Source organism: Electrophorus electricus, chromosome 9 (genome assembly GCF_041902795.1).
Source record: "Electrophorus electricus isolate QZ-2024a chromosome 9, ASM4190279v1, whole genome shotgun sequence".
In the NCBI taxonomy this organism is placed as follows: Eukaryota; Metazoa; Chordata; class Actinopteri; order Gymnotiformes; family Gymnotidae; genus Electrophorus; species Electrophorus electricus.
The window spans coordinates 23,366,895-23,391,470 of record NC_137505.1 but is presented as its reverse complement, the minus strand read 5'-3'; the positions used below and the strand labels follow the sequence as shown (position 1 = coordinate 23,391,470).

The following is a 24,576-nucleotide window of genomic DNA, read 5'->3' as shown; positions in this document are numbered from 1 at the left end:
TATAGGCACAAGCCCCTGACTCATTCTTGAGCTACAAGCCCCTGACTCCTTTTAGAGGTATGAACCCCTGAATCTTGACAAACCTGCAAGGAATGCAAATTCAAAAGATATGTTTTCGTTTTAAAGTGTTGGCACCAATGAAGCTTGACTGGGCGATCCGCATGCACTCACAAAAGGTTTAGATGGTGTTATCAACATTAGGAAACAGAAAACTACCTGATTCGTATTTAATTACATTTCTACTTTAACACACTCATGCCCTTTAAAACAGCCACTTTCACAGATTAATTTTGCCAAAATTAATATTGTTTTCACAGTCACTAAGTAGGTCAATGAGGAAAAAATTGCACTATAAATGCATAAACCTCTGCTATATTACCTATTTCAGGCCAGAGTTGCATTAAACAGCCCAATGTAAAGCTTTACTTGTAGGTGCATATACAATGACTGATTTAGATTTAGGCTCATTCCATCCAAAATAATTAACATCTTGTAGATGAGAGAGGTGTTAATGGAATTTGTTGGCACAATTTCCCTTGTTATTGATTTCTCCCTCTCTCTCTCTCTTTCTCTCTCTCTCTCTCTCTCTCTCTCTCTCTCTCTCTCTCTCGCTCTGTGTGTGTGTGTGTGTGTGTGTGTGTGTGTGTGTGTGTGTGTGTGTGTGTGTGTGTGAGAGAGAGAGAGATACTGCAACATTCTCAGATGAAGCCCATCAGTCTGAACCTGCCTGCTCAGAAAGGATGGGGGCTTGTGATTTCGGTAATTATAGTAAACAACCATCTTGCTAATGGATGAGAATGAGTGGTCCCAGACAAGCAGTGGAAGACAGGAGAAACACTAGCTTCATGCCTGCTTTAGTCAAATTAGGAAAACACTGTGTTTTGTATTCTGTAGGCCAGTGAGGAAGTTGCATTATGCATTAAGTGGAAAGGTGCATGTTGCATAAGTAAATCCACATGGAATACTGAGCAGTCAGGCTATACTGCAGCCCCAATCAAGCGCAGCTCAAGCTTGATTTTTGGGAAGAGAAATGGGGCTTTCTGGCTGAGGATCCCACCAAGCCTCTCGCACTGTCATCTTCACCAATGTTATCTTTCACTTCTGTTGCTTTGGCTAAATCATTTTTCTCTTTAGATTACAATGCTAATGAATAGGTTCATCAAAGAGTCTGCAGAAAAGACGTCTCATGCCCCCAGGAGCGCGTGGCACATTTCAAGACTTTTCTTTTTCCTTTTTTCTTTAGTAATTGATAGAGTCATAGGAGACAATGGGTCGACATCTGGCCCATGCCAAGCAGCTCGGAGGAAAACCAATTTGCGCAGCATCTGTAGTCTCCAGCAGCCAGGAGTCAACCCGCCTTTTTTAAAGAGGAAAATGGCAGCAATTAAAAAGCCATTCTGCTTCCACACGGGCGAGCTTTAGTTACATCATGGTTAATCAATGTGGCAACAGTGTCCCAGTACGCTGCACGGTGGTAGAGTGATGGGAATGTGAGATCACATTTTACTTAGGGATTGATGTTTATGTTGCAAATCAGACTCTCCTGGGCTGTTCTACTGTTTGCATATTATCTCTAATTTCTTGGTTAAAAAATTATATTCTTACCCCATTTTACAATTAGAAAATTGATATTTTGTTTGTACATTATCTCTGCTGTTACCGTAATGCATAAAGTGTTCTGTTGCACATTGTGAAAAATTGAATTTTTTTTGTTGTTGTTGCTTTTTTTGTTGTGTACTATATTTATTTTGCCTATGCTAATTCAATATTAGTTAATTACTATGATGTACTTTCTAAAAGCTATGTGATTCATAATGTATTTTTCCTGTTGCATTTCCTTTCCTCTGGCAGCTGTTGCATTCTGTTGCTAGCTGTGACTCAAAGGTAGGACTACTGTAAAACAATGCATCAGCAATCTTAGCAAACTTAGCTTTCACTGAAAATTCTGCTTCTTCTCCCACCTGTTTCCTGTTTCTCTCTAACTCTCTCTGTCACGCTCTCTCTCTGTCTCTTTCCACACTTCTTTTTTATCCCCCTGTTCCCTCCACCCTCAGTTGTTTTTTTGTTTTTTTTCAAACCTTGTACTGACAACAGCTGTGGGTTATTTACATGGCTTGGGGGAGGGACCTGTCGATCTTCTGGTCGACACTGCAGAGATCATTCACATGGGAATAAATCAGAGGGGAAAAGAAGAAGGAAAACACACCCAAAAGTTCATGTACAAGCCACACAGCATAACCAAATACAAATGCTTTAGGTAGTTAGTGCTGTGGGACAGTGTTAAGCAGGCAGTTTTCCCTATCCTCTCCAGAAGAGGAAAAAGTTACTTCCCTGTGTGCTAAACGGTTTAAGGAAGCTTTTCCTGTCTTTCCAGAGGACTGTCGAGGAGGAGGAGAGAGGCAGAGAGTGTGTTCATGGTAAGCAACAACTTATTGCAGGATCAGGAAAGTAAAGTTTTTAAGATGGACCTCATTTCCACTTTTTTTTATCTTGAGCACGTTGTAATAATAGTGTTTCTTCAGAAAGAATAGCTTAAAATACTTTAATAGGAGCAATGCTATTTTCACTTGTTGGCACTTTCAGTTAGGACTCAATATGTAATAGATGCTGGAGAAGAATTTTCAAAGAAACATGCTTCATTTCAACTAATTGATATATTTTTGATCAAAATTGGCAAGTGTTTGCCTGTGTGTGTCTGTCTTCAGGCATTCTATATATATACTGATGATATCAAACATGTGAGATTAATTTTATGCTGTAACTGTTCAGTTGGGCCCTATAACAGCTGCATTAGGGTTGGATTTTTTTTATTATTATATTTATAAAGCCAGTTACTGTATTTGAAAATAAACTAAAAACTGATAGTCTTAAAATTATTAACTATTATTTTGCTGTTTATCTGGATAAGTTAATTATAAACTAATTATTATAGCGGCAGCCAAGTATTCCTGTTGTCTTTCAACGTGACTACAAAAAACAGTCCATGGGAATAATTCCTTCATATTTATAGAAATAGCATAAAACATTATGTTTGTCAAAATCAACTATTTGGTACATATTGTGTAAAAGAACAGCATTTTACAAAGAACCACAACAGTGGATGACCTGAGGACATATTCAGTCATGGGAAAAAAAAACAGTTCAGCAGTTCCAAAACATGGAACTAGGCAGAATATAGGCCTCTCCAGGATGTGCCGAGAGCATAGGTATAAATGTGTCAGAGCCTACCATAAATGAAAGAAGACACCAGCAGGATCTCACAAGATGCAAAACTGTAAAGCGAACTTGCTAAAGCTTGCTAAAGGTTTTGAGCTCTAGGATAGAATTATGAACATATAACTTCAATATCTACCTACGTGAGAGCATTTAAATAAATAATTATCATTACTGATGACGTGACTTCTGACAGCGACAGGATGAATTCTGAAGAGCTCAGACGCTCAGGCACTGCTCATATTCAACCAAAGGCTTCCAAACTCGGTGAAAGGGCTTCAGGACAATGATCCGAAACATATTACTATAACAACTTCGCAGTAAGCGTAGGTTTTTAAGCCCAAAAAGGAACTGCAGGGTTTGTCATTCTACAAACCCTAGGTGTCATATCATACATAATATGATTAAAAAAAAACATACATACAGTTCAGAGTCCACTTATATGTACTGTAATGTACGATGTACATAAATGAAGACATCTCCCAACCTCAATATTCATTTCTTGTTTTGTGCCCAATTTGTTGCAGTCCACCGGACGTCTCGCGTAATTAAATAGTCAAAGGATGAAATTATTCAGGACTCCTCACCACATGAAAGCTTACCATAATGTCAAGATTAATCAGTTCCATCTGTGACACAGTTCCAGTCATTAATAAACACACATGTACTGACATATACCTTTGTCTTATGGCATGGACTGATAGAAAAAGGGCCCATGAAGCGTAACTGCAGTGGGCTGTGATAAGGGAATCACTCCAATCTGCTCTTTTTCCTGTTTACTGGCTGTCAAAGAGGTCTGCAGTGTTGAAAACAAAGGCCAGTGCGTTCAGAATAACCCGATCTTGATTTGATTCTCCAAGTTTTTGGAGAAAGTCAGTTAGGGAATTCTTTGCGTAGTCCACCAGTCTTAGATTAACTTGTGCTCTGTTACCGGTTCTGCACGAAAGTTATATACTTTTGATACATGATAGAAAAACAAAAACAAGAACAACCACAGTAGGAAAATAGAATAAATGAACCTGATACAGCATTTATGGCCTCCCTCCCTTTAATAGTATTGCAGTGTATATTTTCAGCACTTTTACTTTTGGGTCAAGAATTAGGCATTAATTAATTGTGCGATGTGGGGGATATTAATATTTTTTGTTACAGGTATCATAATTCAGGTAGTTACCTTGATAGTTACCTTAAAATAAATATCTGAATTGATAGGCAAAGGAAATTTGGACAGATTGATAAGATGTTTACTTATACATGGTTGGCCACATACTTTCAGCCTAACGCACCATAGGCATTTCCTCTTTCCATCCCCACTGTGATTTGGATAACCAAGCACAGTATTTTCACCCCCTTCTCTTTCACCAGGCACCATATCATCTGTAAGCACTCACTCTCTTTCTCTTTCTCTTTCTCTTTCTCTCTCTCTCTGTCTCTCTTTCTCCCTCTATCAGCTGTCCCTTTCAATCTTTCCCAGGAAGCTTCCACACATATTGATAGGGGACAACTCTGCAGAAATGGCACATAATGGAACCTTCACTGGAAACAGGGATGATTTGGATACATACCTAAATATGCGTGAGTAAGGTGGAGTTAGGTGGACTTCACACATTTATATACTGTGTTACGCTGTTTGAGTGCGCATAGGTGCACCACTCTTATTTTGCTGTGTTTTTATATCTGCATTTTTGTCTGTCTCGTGATTTGGAAACAACATTCTGCAATGTTAGGGGCAAAAGATTCTGAGCCAATTATTATCATATATTTGTGAAACCTAAAAATTCACTACGTCCTTAACATCCTTAAGAAGTTACATATAAGTACAGGAACTGCATGGCATCCTGTGTCTTCGTAAAGTCATGTCAAAGATTCAGCTGGCATCACACTGCTTTGTCAGTTCTGAATTCAACACGTCAGTACTGATCAACAGTGTTCCAAATCCAGTAATTACACAACTGTGGCTGTGAAGTCCACACACAGGGGGAGTTGAGTATGAATGGCAATTCGCCTCACCTCTGGGCTGCTTCTGGGCTACAGGGAAAGGATCCCTGCTGCTTAGGGAGGAGGAAGGAGGTTAAGTTCAGTTCAGAGCAACAGGCACAGGGAAAGGCTCCGGCCAGTCCAGGAGCCACCGACTGTGCTAACCCAGCAGGCAGTCCTGGCAAGACACACACTAAGTACACGCACAGGCCCATGGCTGTAACAGTCTGCATTTTAGAGCAATTCTGCATTTTAGAGCCCTGGCTAAGGAACACAAATCAAGCCATACTAAGGCACTGCGAACTGGCCGGATAATTTAATTCTGGTTCTCGCCTGGACATTTAATCCAACAGTGTGATTTAGCTGATGATTAGATGCAGTGTGTGTCAGGACAATCCCTGTTTGTCAGTACCCCTGAGAGTCCAGTGCACTAAACATTTTATAACATGCTTAACCCAGCTCAAGACGGGTTTGGAAATGAGTCGTTGCACTAAATCAGGCTGCTTCGATTAGAGACAATGCAAACAAGTACAGAGCATGCATGGCTCCCTAGGGTGGAGATTAGGAGGCACTCAGGGTGGGGGTTGTATTTAAATGTTTGGAAGAGAAGTATACACAACATTCCAAATTCCCAAACCATAATACAGCTATGCAGATAATACTCTAAGACTTTATTTTGGATGATTTACTGATGCTGTTTTACATGGCACACATCAAAGAAATTAAATTAATTAAAAAATGCTGGCGTTCCAGTGAAAAGGCCAGAACATTCTCTCCTAGTTATCTTGCTAGACCTCCCTCTGCTTTTTCCCGGGTGTACAGAGAGACTCCAAACAGGCACTGCACACCCGGCTACAAAGTGCCAAGTTGCTTCCCCTCAGACTGATGTGAGCCAAGAGACACTGAATAAGTGACACCCAAAAAAAAAGCAGAGCTAAAAGCCAGGGAGATGCATTTTATTTATAAAGCCGTCTACTCTCAGTCGACCGCCTCTTGCTTTTTTTTTTTCCAGTAATACATTTTTTAGCTCCATTTTCTCTGTGGAGAAGCATCAGAAAACAACCTTGGCGGCCGCTGCGGGAGCAAATTGCTGCTTCGTGACTCTTGAAGCACAGGAAACTCATAGCTAGCACTTCCGAGTCTCACATGCCCTTTCTGGTCACTGAGCTGTGATATTCCTCCCAGAGGTGTTGAGGAAGTGTTAAAGTGTGCGGCACTACAAGTTCCCCTCACGCCGCGCTAAAAACACAGAGACGATGCCAAGGTGGTTTCGGGGTGGCAGAAGCAGTACTTACTGTGCGAAGCAGCAGGAGGAACTCGTATTACAAACCATTTTAGTAGCCACATCAAAAGTCAAGGGCTCGACACCAATTTTCACAAGGCCCACAAGGTGGTCGCCTGCTGCTTGTCTGCATAGTGGAGTTTAAATAAGCGTGAAAGTTGCAACACCGGCGGCTGCCTGGGTCCCTGAAGAGGAACAAGGGCAGTTTGATCTCAGTGCTAATTGATACCTTCCTGCCGTGACACTTCACGGCTTGAGGTAGTGGAGGAGAAGCACATGCATAGAAATGAATAAAGCAATCTTCTAACACACTCATGTTGAGAGCAGTTTACTGCTTTGTTTAAAAATTGGGATTCCATTAGCATGGACTTAGATGGACTTTTTTCATATTGTTGTAGCATGAATTGAAAAACCAGGTAAACTATTAATATATTTGTAACACTGGGAGGCTAGGCAGGATGCAAAGGCTAGCTGTATAGAACTCAGTGACGTTTATTAGCACACAACTTAGAACAACACAGCTAATGGAAGGTTAAACACAGACACAAATACACAATTAAGCAAGACACAACTGGTGTGATACATGGGGAGGGCGTGGCTATACAAACGAACACACACACACGCACACACGTACACACGCACACACACATGCCGCCCAACGCAGTTAGTTTCCAGGAGAGCGACTCATCCAATCATCGACATTTCACCAGATCCTCATCACCTGCTTATTGAGTTCACATGTTTTTCATGTATATGAGCCATGCCATAACTGTTTGTCGTTGTGAAGTATTGCCTCCAGTTTACCTGTGCATACCAAGCGTTCTGTTCATGTTTCTGATCCCCTGTGTGTTTGACCTGGTTTTCCCATTTTTCTCGATTACGATTTTTGCCTACCTCTTGTTGGATTGGTTTGCCTGTGTTATTGCTCTATGTTTTTTGGACTCGGACTGTTTACCTCTATGATTACCCTGGACTGTATCACTTTGGTTCTGACCCTGGCTAGTTTAACCACCACGGATAATGATTACAATAAAACTCCTGCCTTTTATCCGCAAGCGTCTGACTGTGCTTTTGGTGTTACAGACTAGGAGAAGGGGCTGTACTGTGACAATATTTAGCAGATAAAGACATTAATTAAAATCACCAACTTTGCAGGTAGAGCTTGTAGGACCTCTGGTCCTTCATTGGTGTGTTAGCCATCCCCTGGTCCATCATAAATGGTTTCTTTTGGCTGAATATTTTGGTGGATCACCTCAGCAGTGACACTGACGTGTAAAAATTCCAGCATTTCTGCCAGGCTTATAAAACCGTCCCTGCTGAACTTTCAAAGCAAGCCACTACCACATCAGTGTTAATGCTGTGACAATGGTCTGCCACCTTCCACATTCAGTATTTGTCTTATGGTCAAAAACTGACCATTAATGGTGTATAGGGCAACTGTGCATAGCAACCTATGGGCTACAGTCTGTAATTTCACACTTAAAATCTTTTAAGATAGGTGTATGTAATTATACAAACAAAAACAGGTTACATAAAATTATGAGAGAAAACAAATAAACAAATATTCTATACTTCTATACTTTGGTTTTAAAAACATCAAAAAAAAAACTTTATAATACAATAAAACCCTGACTGCCTCTTTTTTACAGTCAAAAATATATATAACATCAATGATGACTAAAAATGACAAACAACACAAGAACAAATCATACATAGATGTACATAGCAGTTTTCAGTAAATCATTCAAACCTGTTGAAAGGTAATGGGACCATTATAGATCTTTCCAGAACCCCATTTACAATTTAAAAAAAAACTGAGAATGGATTACCATAAGCACATATGTAGTTCTTCCTACTTATGCAAAAACCTGACTGAAAATGGCTGATAAATGCTAAAACTGAGTGTCGTAGATTCCAAAATTTTAAAAAGGCAGATTAGAGATTAGAACAGAGATTAGTCTGTTCAAATTGTTTAATTTATTTACATCTCCTCCTACATGAAGTGGAGTGACATAAGCTGCTTTCCATTTTCAGGGATTTAGGGGAAAACCTGAGGTAATAGGTGGATTAAATCTTAGATTAAATATAGATTTAGTGTTAGATATTAGATTGAGTGTTTTATTTCATTTATTTTGTGGTTGTTGTTGATGCTTTGTTTTCTGTTTTCTATATTCCGTGTTTGTTTTCTCATGACAATTAGAGAATGAAGTAAACGTTGGAGAGGGAGTGACATATAGGTGGGCATGGGGAAAGAAAAGTCCAATAAACAGTTAGTGAGTACAAGAAAATCAATGTAAAAATGGTGCCAGAGTGCTTGAACAAAAGGGAAAAAAGAGAAAAACTGCATTTTTCTTTCTTTCTTTCTTTCTTTCTTTCTTTGGGGGGTGGAGGCACAAAAGGGACCCTTAGGGTTTGGAGATGTTTCTATGTATGCATGTGATGTGCACTTGGTTTGAAGTAGGAGCCCAGCAGGCCATGATGTGCTGGTTTATCTTTAGTTCTTAAAATGCACATATTTCAATGCCTGAGCAAAGTTCCAGTGTTATGTGTATGCATACCTAGTGCTTAAGTGTATTCTCATCGGTCAGTGTGGCAGCATAGTTTGTTACTCTTGCACAAATTCTAAAGTATAAAAATGAACATGTGCATAGGTTTATGCAAATAGAATATTAAATGAACATGTGTATAGGTTTATGCAAATAGAATATTAAATGAACATGTGTATAGGTTTATGCAAATAGAATATTAAATGACATGTGCATTTGCTTTTAGGGAAGCACCACCTGCTGTGCACTGCTATTTTGAGGAACCTGAGTGGGTTGTGTGGGTGGGGTTGTGTGGAAGGGTTAGAGTGTATGAGGGTATGTGACTTCCAGTTTCTCATGCTTCAAAATGTTGATTGATTATTCATAAGTTCTCTCATGCCTCCTTGTATTGTTAGCATGGATAATAAGCCATACTGTTTGTCTGTTGCTGCCTGCTTCATAGACTAAACAAGTTTTGAACATTGTCAGCACAATGCTGTAGGTAATGAAGTGGTTGTTTTTTGTGTTGGTTGGCTAATTACATTTCTGATTCAGCTCTATCTTGTCATCTCTTAGCCCACACATGATGATAACTGACTCATTCTTGCTGTTGCACAAATACTGCAAAAGATTAGTTTTGGCCACATGTGATTGTTTAAACCAAGACAGTTAGGAGCGAATCCTGCAGGCCATGAGCATAAGAACTGCACAAGCTCAAGACTTAATTTTGGTTAAAGATAAGCTAGTTCTCCTGCCTTTTTAACATATATCACATACATTTCATATGCTGTCTAAACCCTTCATAGTTTACAGTCTGGCATGCCCTGCAGACATTAAAGAACTTCTAAAAAAAAATCTAGAAAGAGCCAGGAACTTTTAGAGTCTAGAATCTTTGGAGACTGTGATAGATAGCAAATGCATGACTGAACTACAGTATGTCCGCAAGACGGCCATATTTATTTTGATCTGAACTTTAATAAAAGCCTAAAATATATCACTGGGCAACAGCAGGACCTGTATATGTGTGAGGCCCAAAAGAGTAATATAGATATGACAGTCAGTAAACTCAGTGTTATTGATATTGGGTTTTAGTATTTTCCATAAATCTTTTCACTGGCAAACTGTGACTCACCAAAGACTTCAGATGTTAAGTTATACAAGAACATTGAAGCACAGTTTCCCAATAAGTAATAAAAGAATTTCAATATGCACTGAGATAAAAGTTGAGATCTACTACCAAACTAAGGCTATCTAATGGGAATTTGCAGTTTTGTCTATAAAGGTTAGGTGCTTTTGCATGTATTACAGTTCAGGAAAGAAGGAATTGAGTGTATGATATCTCACCTGTTATCTTAACACCCCATTGCCTTATGATCCATCAGTTTCACACTGTCACCAGTATTAGCACTTTCAATATGCATTCATCATCAACAGTGTAACACACTGGTCTCTGCCATCTGCCCATAATCAAGTTCACAGGGCCAGGAGTCAACTGACCTCAACATAAGCTCTCATGGCTGCTGAAGCAGAATTCTGATGGAGAAAGGTTTCCACAGCCTTCTTCATGCTGCTATTCCAGACAGCGTCAGACCCTCGATCTGAACCAGAGGAGATGGGAGGGAAGGAGGAGAGGGCGGAGGGCTGAACCGTCTAGGCCAGGCATAGGCATATGGCAGGGTGAGATAGGAGTGGAGCTTCCACTTGGGCTTCAAATTCCCAACCAGATGTGACCTCAGGCAGCAGAGAGAGAAAGAGGGAAGGGGGCGAGAGAGAGAAGGAGAACATTGTCTGAGAAATCAACTGTAGCAGGCAGAGGGAAAGAGGAGGGGCTAAGGGGGAAGATGTGTTTGTAAGCCTCTTTCCAACCGAGTACTAACCCCATGGGGTAAGAGCGTGATGAAAAATGTGTGTGTTTGTGTGTGCATGTGCATGTGTGTGTGTGTGTGTGTGTGTGTGTGTGTGTGTGTGTGTGTGTGTGCACATCTTTGTCCACAGAGAGCATCCAAAATGCTCCAGACCTCATGAGCGGCTAGCTTGCCCCTTGTGCACTTGAACTCCTCGGCAGGGTTGTGATGAGCTCCTCAAAACCAAGCAGTCACAGACTGGTGTTGGCACACTGCTGATAGCATTGTCTCATTTCTATTTGCAGATTTCAAGTTTGTTCGGTGACAGCTGGGTGCGGGTGCTAGCCTGTCGATGTGTGTCTGAACAGATTCCGTTGAATGCAGGAGTGCTGTCACAAACCCTGCAGACATGAATGCAACTGAGGAGAGGCAATGGCGATTCAATTTGCAGCTACCATGGATGTAGGAAAATACATCCTCACATTTTTTTACATTTATTTTCGGTTGAGCCAACTTTGCCTCTCTCTTCTTCACTCTTCTATTGTTCTAATTATTTTATTTGAAGGTTACCTAATTTCCATATATATATATATATATATGGGAGGATACAGAAGATAAATGTTATGAGTTTGTACATGTAATTTGGCCAGGATTTCCATGTTATTGAAATTTCTTTTTGTTAATTAACAAAAAGATCACAAACTAGTTTAGGCTACCATTTGGCCTACTTATTTAAAGCCTATGATCTAAGAGAAATAAGGCAGACACAACTAAAGTAGCCCAAAAATATCTAATGGGACCTTCCCCTCCTTCTAGAAGGGCTGTCTTTGTCCTGATATTCACACATTTTTCATTTTTAAGGAATGATTCATGTCTTCTTTAAGTGTCAGAGCATTATTTAACTAGGTATTTAGAGTATTTAACTAGGCTCAATTTTATTCTTTAATAAAAATAAGGTGAAGTTAATTAAATGAAGAGGTCCTTTGTAAAGGTTAATAAAACTTAATCAAACTTAAGCTTTTAAGCAAGAGTTAGGTTGAGAAGAAAAGGCAATCAGTTGGTGTCAAACCAAAAGACACCCTGAGACCTTATTTTGAAGACATGTCATAGGTCCAAGGAAAGCTATTGGCCATTTCCAACAATAGTGCACACATACAGAAACTAAACTAAAATAATACCATATTTCTTTTCATCAACAAACCATGTGGAGCCAGACATCAAGACTTTGCGGTCAGCTGTTTTATTTTTAATTTTTTTCTTCATATGCCACACTTTGAGTTCCTTTAGATATCTCTGCAATGGGCATCTTTATCACCACAGGTACATGGTGTCCCCTCTGGCTCTATTCCTCAATTTGATTTTCCCTCTCCCTCAGCACACTAATCTGATTTCTAGGTCACTGAATAACTGTATCTATGGCCAAGTGACCTGCAGGTCATTTGCAATTTCCTCTTCTTACATATTTCCCAGTGATATCCTAATCCGTTCCTTGCACTTTCACCGCTCTGAAAGATTAAATGTCCAATTCCTTGTGATTATGGAATGACCTTGACAAGGGCAAGCACCATCTATAGGAACAAGGATCATAATCAGACTTATGATGCTTTGATTACAGCACAAGGTATTGTGTGGCATATCACAATGACAAATGCAGCCATCTTGTCTGTAGAGGTAATTCAGATTCATTTTGTTATTGCTAAAAGGGATGTCTCTCATTGAGTACGATATGCACGTAATTACACAAGGGCAAACCTCAGCAGTTCACCGGAGGGTCAACAGCATCAAGTGGAGCACTGAGGTTAGGACTGATATATGGAAATGAAGAGCTTCTACTAATTGCGCTGTGGCGGCCTTTAATATTTTTATTTTAAAATGTCAAACTGCCTTCCAAGTGTCATCTGTTAAACCTCGGTCACCCTTAATAAAACTCTAGTACATTGTAACTATATATTCTCAACAGCCACTTTATTAGAAACATGTAGCTTTATTAGGAACATCTACCTTGCATTCTGTTTTATTAGGTGCACCAATTTTAAAAGTGCACTTTACAGACTGTAGTCTACATTGCATACAGACTGTAGTCCAAAGTCACCCTCCACCCCATTCACCTGATATGATTTGCATTGAAGACCATTTTCAACACAGACCATTTGCATGGATCAATACATGGTAGTGGCATGACAATGGGCCCTGATTACAACCTTATCAGACTCAACAGTGTTTTTACACATCAGTGTGACTGCTGGACTGAGGTCCATCATCAGTGATCCTGCAGTCAGAAAAGTGCCAGAGGATTGTTAATATATGTTGCATTATATTGCATTTAGTTTTTAACTATATACTGTTGTGTTTCTAACATATAGATTCATTACTTTTAGCTGAATGAATTCACTGTTTGCTTCACCGCAAAAGTATCAGCACTAGGAATGAAATCTGCTGTACATTTAACTAGGGAACGTCACAGGTGGTAACAATTACCAGATGCTGCAGAACATAATTCTTCCTCTAAGAAGTCCAGAGAGTGGAGCAAGGAAGTAACCGAATGGGAGTGAGATCACCGAACAAGGGCTGAGCTGCCAAATAGCTGAGACACTGTGTAATGAGCTAGTGCAGATGAAGGAGGTTCTTCGTCATGTCTTATTACTGCTCTCTCCCCTACAAACCAGAGACTGCCAAGGTGTGGCTTCATTCTGGCCCCAGCCAGAGATATCTCCCTCCCTTTCTCACTCAGACCTCCATGCCAAGATCAGAGCAGGCTTTTTGTGCAAAAACACCACCATCACCTATCTTCTTCAATCTCCTCTCCTCCAGGCCTGTCAAAATCTCACCCCCTTCAATTCTGCTTTCATCCTCCATCTACTTCTGTTCTCAAACCTCTATTAATTATTCTTTGAGAGAACTAAGGTGAGGTTGGAAGAGCTGGGATTTTTGTTTGGTTAGTTGGGTGGTTTTGTTTTGGTTTCCCCTTTGTATTCCACCTCTTCACTAGCACACACACCCTCTGCAGCTCAAAATGTAATGTCATAATCATAGCTGACACCTCTAGCTGATTGGCCTATTCGTGCTCTTGTGTTGGTTCAAGCTTTCCCATAGCTGCCCTGGTCAGAGCCTCATATGTAGTCTGATGGACATGCTGTATATGTTGTAGAAGCCATTTCTGTTTTGTGTGATGTAAACTCATGCAATATCAAGAGGTGCACAAATTTTTTATGAGTTTTGTATCTCACTCAACAAACACTTTGTTATTTTCTCACCTAGATTCAGCTGATAATTAAAACTGGTTAATATTTTCATATTATATTTACATGTAGAAAAATACAGTGCCAACAGCTAGCATTAATGTTGGAGCAGTTTCATTTTGGGGCATAAAATGAAAGTCACTTGTAGATGTTCAAGGTTTCTTTGTGTATTTGTCTATTCTGAAAGGCATTTACACAGCATAGCTATTCAACAATGCTTTCATTTTAACTGAGCCTATGAAATTGAGTGGCATTCAAAAAAAATAACTGGCTTGGTGTCTATCGGTCGAAACACTCTAGCTGGCAGACATCAGTCTGCTCAGCCCAGCACAGAGGAGACTCAGAGGTGAATGACAAGGAAGTATTCTGATTGGCTAAGACCTTGACTGTGCACCCCTCCTCCCATACCTATATTAGGGTTTTTATGTCAGCAGCTATGGCAACCTTTAGCATGAGCAACAGCTGATGATACTGACATAGTGTCATAGCATTACATGTTCCCTTTTATTTGAGACATGTGAAAGAATGAAAAGGTGAGTGGGGCCCCACCTGTCCTTGCAAACGGACAGCCTGAGCAATGTCCCATGGCCCTGACACCAGCTCCATCGAGCACCAATTTTCTGATAGGATCGTTTTTGCTGTCACATTTCAGCAACTGTGAGAAATACAGTGGCTACATCTTCCAGGCTTTCAGGTTTGATAGAAAATAGCGATAGTAAAAATGGCTGAAGGGGGTAGAGTAGAGGCCTGTAAAATCTTGTTAGTATATAGGTGTCTCAGAACTCCTGTAGGATAGCCTCTCGCCAATAACTGATAGATTTACTGTGCTCTTTTACAGTTTTACTAGAAGCTATTGTCTGGCCATTCTCAGAGTAGGACTCATTGCAACAGTAGTAAATAAATGGTTCTTCAATATGTCCCGTTTAGAACAGGCATGCTTTAAAATGACCTAATGTAATTGGCACTATAACACATTTGTGGCCATGTTGTCTCAAGGGAAGCTCACCAAAGCGTCTCCTTTGAATGCAATTGTCGCTGGAATGCGCCATCTCTTTTGCAAATCTGGCACATCTGGGGGGGTTTTCTACAAAGAAACAGAGCTGGCCTTCTCCAGCTCTGAAGCAGTTGGCTGTGGTGTACCAATGAAAAATGTACCTAATTAAAATGTGTTGATTAACTGTGCCTGAACATTTGTGTGGATGGTTAGAGCTTTATTAGAATCCGAACCCCTGCCCCCCCACCAAGGCTATCATCTATTTCCATTATGGTCATTAGCAATGCTTCATCCAGTAGGTCTGTCAAGCACCTTTTCCTGTTCTGTAGAGTTCCACTCTGCTTGCATTGAACAGGATTTTGGCTCAAGTGTGCAATCGAAAATGCCACCACAAGGGCATTGTCAGTTGACTTATGCCTAATGGCATGCTATTTGATCACACATTTCCAAGTCGACTGCATTCATTGTTTGCTATGAACTTCAGAAGAGTTTGTAAGCAGTTCGTGCAGGTATGAGGACTAATGACAGATTAATACAGTTTTTTAGAAGCTGAAAAGTCAACAACACAATAGATTACCTTTGCTGCTACAACACTGGTCAGCAATGAAAACTGTCATATTCTGTACTAATACCATGTTATATCTTACCACAAAAGATATGCCTCACCACCACAAACTGATTACCAGATGGAGTGATGTAACCACATTTTGAAAATGCAGACAGAACTTGAATTTTGGTAGGTAATATAGGCTGCTATTAAAATAAACAACAAAATTATCACCATACGTGCTGTCACAAACAGTGCAAACCGTAAAACCTCTGGAAATTGCTATGTTTCATTGACATATTTTGTTTGGCTGCACTTGTTTTTTTTGTTTGGTTGTTTTTTTTGTTTGTTTTTTTTTACGAAATGCATTTTCGAGAGTCCCATGGTGTGTTAAATAATAAACAACAGGCATTCATTTCTGACAGAGAGTGAGAGGGATTTAGCACGTGAGAGTGAGAGGGGTTTAGCACACGAGAGTGAGGGGGGTTAGTGAGGTATTTAGTGGCAGTTTTCACCCTCAGTTTAACACAGGCAATGAGCCACAGCTGAGTGCTCAGCTGACAGACGTTGAGAGCGCAGTTAATTCACTAGCTGGCCATCCCTACATGAAATATAATGGTCTCTCCTGACATTTCATCTCCACAGACATCATTGAGGGACCTCAGGCATAGGCGTTTTGACACTCGGACACCTGTCAGGATTTGGTCAGCAGAGATCCAAGGTGGTGATAACCTCAAGATAAACTGTATCTTAATGGAAGAGAGGAGACTACCCAGCCACAAGGACATATCATACACCATTAATAATCATTATAATTTCTGTAGTAACACACCATGAACAGAAACACAACTCAATAGAAAATGATTTATCTGAAATATTTTAATGAACATATAGTTATCTACAGTGAGGCTGCCACAATACCATTTAAAATGTATTAGCCACCTTTAACAATGCTAGTGACTACTGTTCCACTTGCCACTGGACATTTGCATAGGCTACTATTTTATGCATAGTCTGTGCATAGCCATTTATTAGACAAGGTGACATAGAATGCTTCCTGAGATTTAACTCCCTTGAAATGTGTGTAATTGTAACAGCTCAAGTGCCGCAGGGCAAGGAGCAGGACGCACAGACACCCTTGATGGTAATAAGCATTGCACACACAACGCAGTCAACGTCACTCACATATAACGTAAACAGTGAACATGAACACAATGAACATTAGGAACATGAACGTGAACATGAACAATGACCGACAACAATGCACACACCAGCAAGGGTTTAAATACATACAAACATAATGAGACTAAACCAGATGCAGGCGTGTGCTGTCAAGAGGGCATGGTTACAAACAGGACAAGTCAAACAGTCAACGAGAAACTCCCACTGCACGCGGTGGGCCATACCACATGATCGGCAGGAAGGGGAGAATTCCATGGCAGTAATGGTAATGAATTTATCATGTGATAAATGAGAAGGAGCAATGGCAATTTTGTGGATAATTTAGTGGGTTGCACACCAAGATCAAAAGATGTATGTTAATGTAGGTCTCTGATTCAAATGTTGACTAAATAGATTTATAAAATCTGACCAGTGGGGTACCATTGACCTTAGCAAATTCTATGCCTAGGGCCACAACCTCCACCAACTGGAATTTAGATGGGGGGTTGGGGGCTGTTGTTGTTTGTTTGTTTTTTATTGAATGTTTTCAGAATTCTACAGGTTGGGTGGAATATATGATTCCAGAGGGTCAAAATAATAAAACAAAAGATAATATACAGATATGGACAAGAAAGCAGTCCCGGCACCGTGAACTGCATGTCCGATAAGGTGAGGAACTGTGGATCATAGCTACTGTGACCTTCTTCAGAATATCCGATTTTAACTGCATGGCTCAAATTTATTGCTGGGGACATGGACATGTTAAGACCATTTCCTGTGAAGGCACACCAGGTGTTAGACTTAATGAAAATTTAAAAAGGTAACAAAGGCAATTTAGCATTAATTTACTCTAGCAAATATCAAACCTGTGCATACCCAGCCCTAGTACTAAATTATAAAATTAATTTTGGACTCCTGGTTCCACTATCCTCCTTATTGGGAGACAATTACCAGTGAGCTTCAAAAAGACACTTTTGAGGCGAGATACGCTCCGTGTCTGGGAAGGTGATGAAAGCAGAATCCTTGCCCCTGGGTTGGCTCCTCCCCCTGGTGTGTGGCAGCTGAAATGTGTGAAAGCAAGAGGAGAAGGGCGTAGAGCCGAAGGCTGTAATGCCGCCTGGCATGTGAACGCCTTTGACCCTGGACGACTGTCAGCTTGGACACTTTGAGTTCCATAGCAGCTGGAGAAAAAGGAGGGGGATATGGTTCTTCAGATCTGGCTGTGCTGCACAGATGTCCTCGTCAGTGTCAAGGCGGCTAGCGGATCTCACTAACGAGGCAAACGAGGGAACGCCTCTGGGTGAGACAGGCTCCCTGGTGTTTGCTCTGCAAATTTAGCAGGGATTTGGGTCTTCTTGTGCACCAATCATCACAAGACCCAGAGGCAACACAAGACCATTTTAAAGAGATGTAGGTTTTATATATCGACTTACATGGGCAGAAGGACAGAGACGCTTTTGTTTCTAGATGGGGATAGGGAACATTTTCAGTTATATTACAGTTACCGATATTTTTGGGCAATTAATTATAGTTGTGTCTTAAAGTTCTCTTAAGCTCTTAAAAAGAAGCATAGGAATCTTCATGGCACATCATTTAATTTAACACAATGTGAAGAACAGCAAAATCTGACATTTCTAGGAAACATAACAGCTGCAAGGCCTTTTTTGGGTGATATGCTCAGATTATAATGCCTTTTACATTAGTACACTAATGGAAAATTTTAATCAGGCTATCACTACTGTGTTATTGAGTCTATTTCTAAAGCAGCCTTACCAAATTGTTTGTAGGTTGTAGTAACAAAATCCCAACTAGACTCTGTATAGTTGTTATCATGATGGTCCTGCAGAATCAAATCTGATACAGTACATCAATTATGGCAGCATTTTAATACTCACTCTGAAAAGGACAAAGCTACACATAAGTAGTATAATTTATAAGTCTCCCTTTGTTAGCTGTAACATATATCAGCACTCTAATACACTCATGCATCTGTTTATGGTTTCAGGTAATACATCAAGCTTTTAAAATACTTAATAATGATTTCTAAGTTCCTCTCTTCCTTAAAACTACAGAAATGTATGTTAAAATAATTAATCACACAGATTCATCAGAACCCGTAAGATCCATCTGTGCACTGCAATATTTTTCTTTCGAACTGTGAAAAGCATGAAGCATGTTTTTTTTTTTTTATCCAAATCACAATATAGTATATTTTATTTCTTTACATTACAATATGCACATCATCAGTCGTAAGCGACACCCAGCAAATAGCCCCAATTTGCCTTATGAAGGAAACGGCTTCACAGGAGGGGAAAAAAAATAAAGAGCTTCCCTTTTGTCACCAAGTTAACGCCATGCTCTCTGTCCCCCAGAGCAAGCCAGACCTCTAGGGCAGGGGGTGGTGGGGAGGGGTGCATTGTTGGCTTGTAGTAGACATCAGGGACTTATCTTTCCCTTTCTGTTGGTATATCATTCACTTTAACGAGAACCCAGAGACTCAGCTTGGTGGATCTGTGAAGTCTTTTCCTTTTATCAAGTAGTATAAAGTTAACCTCAATGTTTTATGTTGCCTATTTATCCACAGGAGCATAACCTGAGATGGGCTGCATTTTAGTCTTTTTGGGAGCTGCACACTGACTGTATCATTACTAGAGGCAGTTAAAAGTGAGATAAAGAGGGTAGCGACTGACACTAGGAAAATTCCGCAAGGCAGTGCCTGATTGGTTGAGCATTTCAGGGACAGAGAGGTTTCCGCCATTAGTGGCAGGGTTGTCCAGCTTCAGTCTTAAAGGCCCACAGAATAGGCACTATTAAGCTTTGTTCATGCTATACCACATCTCTTAAGGCTTAATAAGTAACTGATGAGTATCCAAGTGAGGTTGAGTAGGGTTTCTGCAGGAGTGTCATCTGTGCACTCAGGCAAACATTCTCCAACCACTTGTAATTATTCTCCACTAGATGTTTCTTTTGTAATACTTCATAAAGCAATAACTGCTATATTTGAGGTATTGGTGGAACACTGTTCAGTGTGTGCTTAGTGTTCTTAGATGAACATTAAATGAGTAGACGTATTCGAAACCCAAGTGCCCCTGTCTGTCTCAGGCTTGTCGCCACATTCAAAATTGTATTACCCAGTATGGGACTCCACTTTTTCTGGCTGGCAAAGTTTAGTAATGTCTCTTTAACTGCAGAGAGTATGACCATTTTGTAAACATCATGGCCTGATGAGCTTTTAATGACAGACACACAGCTCAGTGTTATGGGTGATTAGCCATTGATGAGGCGCACTTAATTGCTCATGATTGGAGGCCTGTGTTTTTGATTGGCTCTATATTATCTTTTGCAGTATTTAAAAACTATTTCTCAGGTTGTGTTTCGCCTGTTCTGAGAGACAGATTCCCTGCACCACCAACACAACCAACTCATGCGTCCTTCGGTGAAAGTCAAGGCGGGCAGATGTTCCATGCGTAATAATTCATGATTATCTTCAATCGCTTTCTTTAACGAGGTTTTTGTCCCCATGGTGACGGAGACAATGAGGCACACCACCACACAGCAGGGAGACAGCTGTCTATAAAAACAAATCCTTATGAAAGATTCACAGATGTTATAATAACAAAGTCAGCAGAAGGTAAATATTTAATTGAGGTTAGAACATGATGAATACAGTATTTTAGGAAGGTAGTGATCAGGAAGGATAAAATATTTGGACCAATCCTTTACATTGTTCAGCTTGCCAGACTTGGCCTGCTATCATTTTTAAAGGTACACATGTGTTGTGTGACTTTCTATTACAGAATCTGAAAGATAAACAAGGCAATTAACAAGAAATAACTGATACACTCTACTTTTTAGTGGTTTATTTCTCCTCATGAATTGAAATAAACAAATAAAAAGACTGATAAAGAATCTTTCTTCCTGTTTTATTAATGTTTAGATGATTCAGATGATGGCTACTTTAGCGTCATAATCGGTGGTAAGTTACACACTTACTATTAAAAGAAAATTATAAAAATACTAACGGATACTAACTTTAAAATAGAGTGCATATCAGATTGCATGCACAGAATCTTCCCTTAAATGGATTAATAATTAAATAAATAGTTGTTATAGGATGAGCAGTTTTATATTCTATAATCTCAAAGATATTATGCTACTTGTTATCACAGCTGCTCACTCAGATTGTTCCAGAACATTTTACACTGTTCCTGAAGCCTCTGAAAAGTTCTTCTCACACTAAAGGTTGAAGAATATGAATATGAGGAATGAGAATGAGGATATGAGGCACACCCTTCAACTTTAACTACACATGAGTAACCAGTAACAAGATATGAAGTCAGGATCCCAGTTAATTAGAAACAATATAGCTCAGCAGAAGATATGTGGAATCAGGCTCTTGGAAACCTAGTTGAGGTTAATGGCTTTTGCACATTATAGCAAGAGCACTATGCTCACCAAAGACCCACTCAGAAATACTTATAAAATGTGGGTGACATGTAGGTGTTTCTAATAAAGTGGGTTCTGAGTCTATATAGTGCATATAGTGGGCATTATAGACTAATGTTTTATTTTAAATACCTTATTCTAGATTGGCTGATGTTTTCAGCTTGCAGTCTTATTGCAATCTTATTCTTATCAAGTACCTTTTATTAATTCTATTAACTGCCATTTAACCTGCAAAGATGTGAGCTATTTTTCCCCACTATAAAACTGACAGCCAGTTGTTAAACTTATTAACCTCTTAGGTATGTAAAATTGATTAACCTCTGTAATGTACTGCCGATTTGTCCAACAGCTGTTATTGCCGTGGTCATCCTGGTCATCGTCAGTCTGCTGGTGGTGATCCTTCGCTACATGTACAAGCACAAGGGCACCTACCACACCAACGAGTCCAAGGGGACTGAGCTGGCGGAGTCCGCCGATGCAGCGCTGCGTGGTGACCCAGGCCTGTGTGACACCATGGATGAGGGCAAGAGGGAGTACTTCATATGATACACCCCTCACCCCAACAAAACCTCCTCCCATACCTCACCATAACCTACCACCACTCTCTCTACCCTAATCACCTCTAATCACCCCAAACTCCATTCTACCATGGCCTGCCTCACATTACATCCACCCTCTCCTACCCACCTCTGCTGTACCCATTCTCAAGCCTTTTCCCAAATTAACACACTTCCACATTACCCCACATTACCCCATTTACATATAGACCTATGAGTTCCTATACCACTACTTTATTACAGTTTCAAAAAGAGCTTCAGGTAAATAATTTTATAGCAACCAGATCAGTGTGTGTGTGTGTGTGTGTGTGTTTGTGGGTTGTGTGTGTGTAGGCGGGGGGGTGGTAGGTGAAGGTGAAGAGAGTTGAGCACTGGATGTTCTGAAGTACTGAAATTGGCCAGAGGAGCCAAATAAGTTTGAGCTCAAAGAGGCCTCGCTTGCATCTGACATGAATCAGCAGTACTGCTGAACGGACTCCTCACTGCACTGAACACTGCACTGAAGGCCGGCCATGACAGATGTGGGATGTAGGACGTAGACAGATCAAGAAAAGCCAAGGGGAGAGTGGAGAATTACCACACCCTGCAGCAGTGTCTTCTGAGTCTCTAGAAACAATTTTGAATATCTCAACATTAGTCACTGAAATCTTTCTTATTCATATTCATATTCATATTCATATTCATATATATATATATATATATATATATATATATATATGAATGATGTTTTACCATGTTTTCTATTGCAGTCCATAAGTAATTGTATAAGATACTTATAAGATACATAAGTATAAGATACTTCTTATAATACAATGCATTGGATTTGAAAGGAAATGATAATTACATCTATATTGGATGAACCACATATGGCATATAATTGTATCATTTTCAAACCTGTGCTCAAGTAAATGTCAAAAGAACAAATTAACTTAATCATAAATAAAATTATTGTTTATATATATATGCTTTATGATTATGATTCTTTGCAGTAGATGACTGCCTGAGGTGTGTGGCTCATAAGCATTACCAGATGTTTGCACATTCCCTGGTGTTGGTGACTTATAAAGCAGCTATTTTCAGTTCCTTATTCTTTCAAGGGCTTCTCCAGCAAGTGAAATGGTGGTTCAATTAATCCTGGTTAGGTGACTGACTTGGCCAGTCAAGAACATTCGATTTTTAGGTCTTGAAAAACACCATAATTGCTCTAGTTGTTGGCAGTAACATTATAGGTTAATACAAGTAAGCCAGGGGCACTGGTATATATGGGCATTTCACTGTGTTCCACAGATGAGCTGATATCATGTGGCTCATGGATCATGTGCAAGTTCTTTGTTTTTTCTCCATACTTTCCTCATTACCTCAAGCTATTAAATGTCTCTTTCAGTCAACTTCTATGAAGTGCAGGGTTGTTTGCTATTTCACCAGTATAATCTTGCTCAGTAAAATGGACCTAAGAGTTGATTCTGACACACTTAGTGGGTGGGCTGTCAGCTATGTCAGATTTATTCTGATCTCATTTTGATTTTATTTTTTAGTTTTGCATCCTTTACTGGTGTCAACACTTATCATGAACTTCCCTCCCCTACTGAAGATAAACTTCAGCTGGCATCAATCCTTTGGTCATGGCTGAGAGATGACAGGAAAAGTGCAGCTGCACATTCAGAATCAACTCCAGCCCGATTGCTAGCTCTCTTTTTAGTGAAATGGTAGGATGACACATAACTTGCTAATAACCAAATGTCAAATGGCTAATTACTTCAAGTTGTATAAAATACTAGAAGTATGCATTAGAACTCTGGTAATTCTTACAAGGTTGCTCTGAATGAGAAACACCCTTTAATTAATATTGACAAAGAGCACTTTAACTTCACCTTTATTGTTTAAATAAAGCCAGAGTAGACAAAAAACTGTGAGCAACTAATTACTAAATTTCTACCTTCAAGTAACTACCAAGGAACTATAATGAAACATTATTTCTTCTCCTAGCAGTGCTTTATAACATTGTTGTTTGTTGTAAACATCGCATTTGGAAGCACCTGTTAAAGAAGAAAAATTAAACCCTTTGCGCCTTTAGTCATTGAAATTAGCCCACGCTCTGCCCAGATTAATTTCACAGGACAGAAATTGATCAAGATTTATTAATATGTGAGAGTAGGAATATTTTTAGAATTACCTGTAGAGGTGAAGCCCCATAAATAACATGGTTTGTGACACAAGTGCTTGTCATGTGAAGATGTGGATTTTTGAAATCTAACCCAAAAAGAAAAAAAAAAAAAATCGCACAGAAGGAAGAACACAAAGCAAACCGAATAAAGTACTTTTCAAAGCTCAACCTCCTAAACTTTGTACCTTCTCACTTCAGCTCCTCTGATTAAAGGAAAATCAACCCCAAAACAAGTTTTTTTATTTTTTGACTATTTTTTCTTTTCTATTTTTTGATTGTGAACTTTAACAAACCCTAAATCTTAAGGACCTGCTATGCTATAGAGTAGCACAGGTTACTTGGTATCACTTGCACTATGACAACCAGAGCTGACACCTTCATGATTAACCTCCCCAAATACACGAACAAGGTGACGCAATAATGGCCTCATGCAGGGGCCTGTGCTTGAGATCCACATCAAAGTTGCCTGCTCTATGCCCTCGCTTTCATCCCACCTTGTCTGCTCCCCCAAATGGAAATCAGGCTTCAAAATTCAATCATACAGATGGGGTTTGGCATGAATTACTTCTATTGTGTCCTTTTCTTATATTGTCTCCCAGTCAGTGTAGTTTATGTTGAATGAATCAC

At 39.8% G+C, this 24,576-nt stretch overlaps 1 protein-coding gene across 2 annotated transcripts; it reads left to right on the top strand.

Annotated features, from left to right (window-relative positions):
• The first annotated feature begins 2,129 nt into the window (after positions 1-2,129).
• On the top strand, positions 2,130-22,744 carry gypc (glycophorin C (Gerbich blood group)). Of its 2 annotated transcripts, XM_027010035.3 has the most exons (4): positions 2,134-2,417; positions 4,665-4,788; positions 20,720-20,758; positions 21,578-22,744. In XM_027010035.3, exons 1-4 carry the CDS (start codon positions 2,415-2,417, stop codon positions 21,772-21,774), a joined length of 363 nt encoding a protein of 120 aa, XP_026865836.2. In that variant the 5' UTR covers positions 2,134-2,414; the 3' UTR covers positions 21,775-22,744. The 2 variants fall into 2 exon arrangements, with proteins under 2 accessions (XP_035378684.1, XP_026865836.2); XM_035522791.2 differs by lacking the exon at positions 20,720-20,758 and having other exon boundaries at positions 2,130-2,417.
• Positions 22,745-24,576: the final 1,832 nt, after the last annotated feature.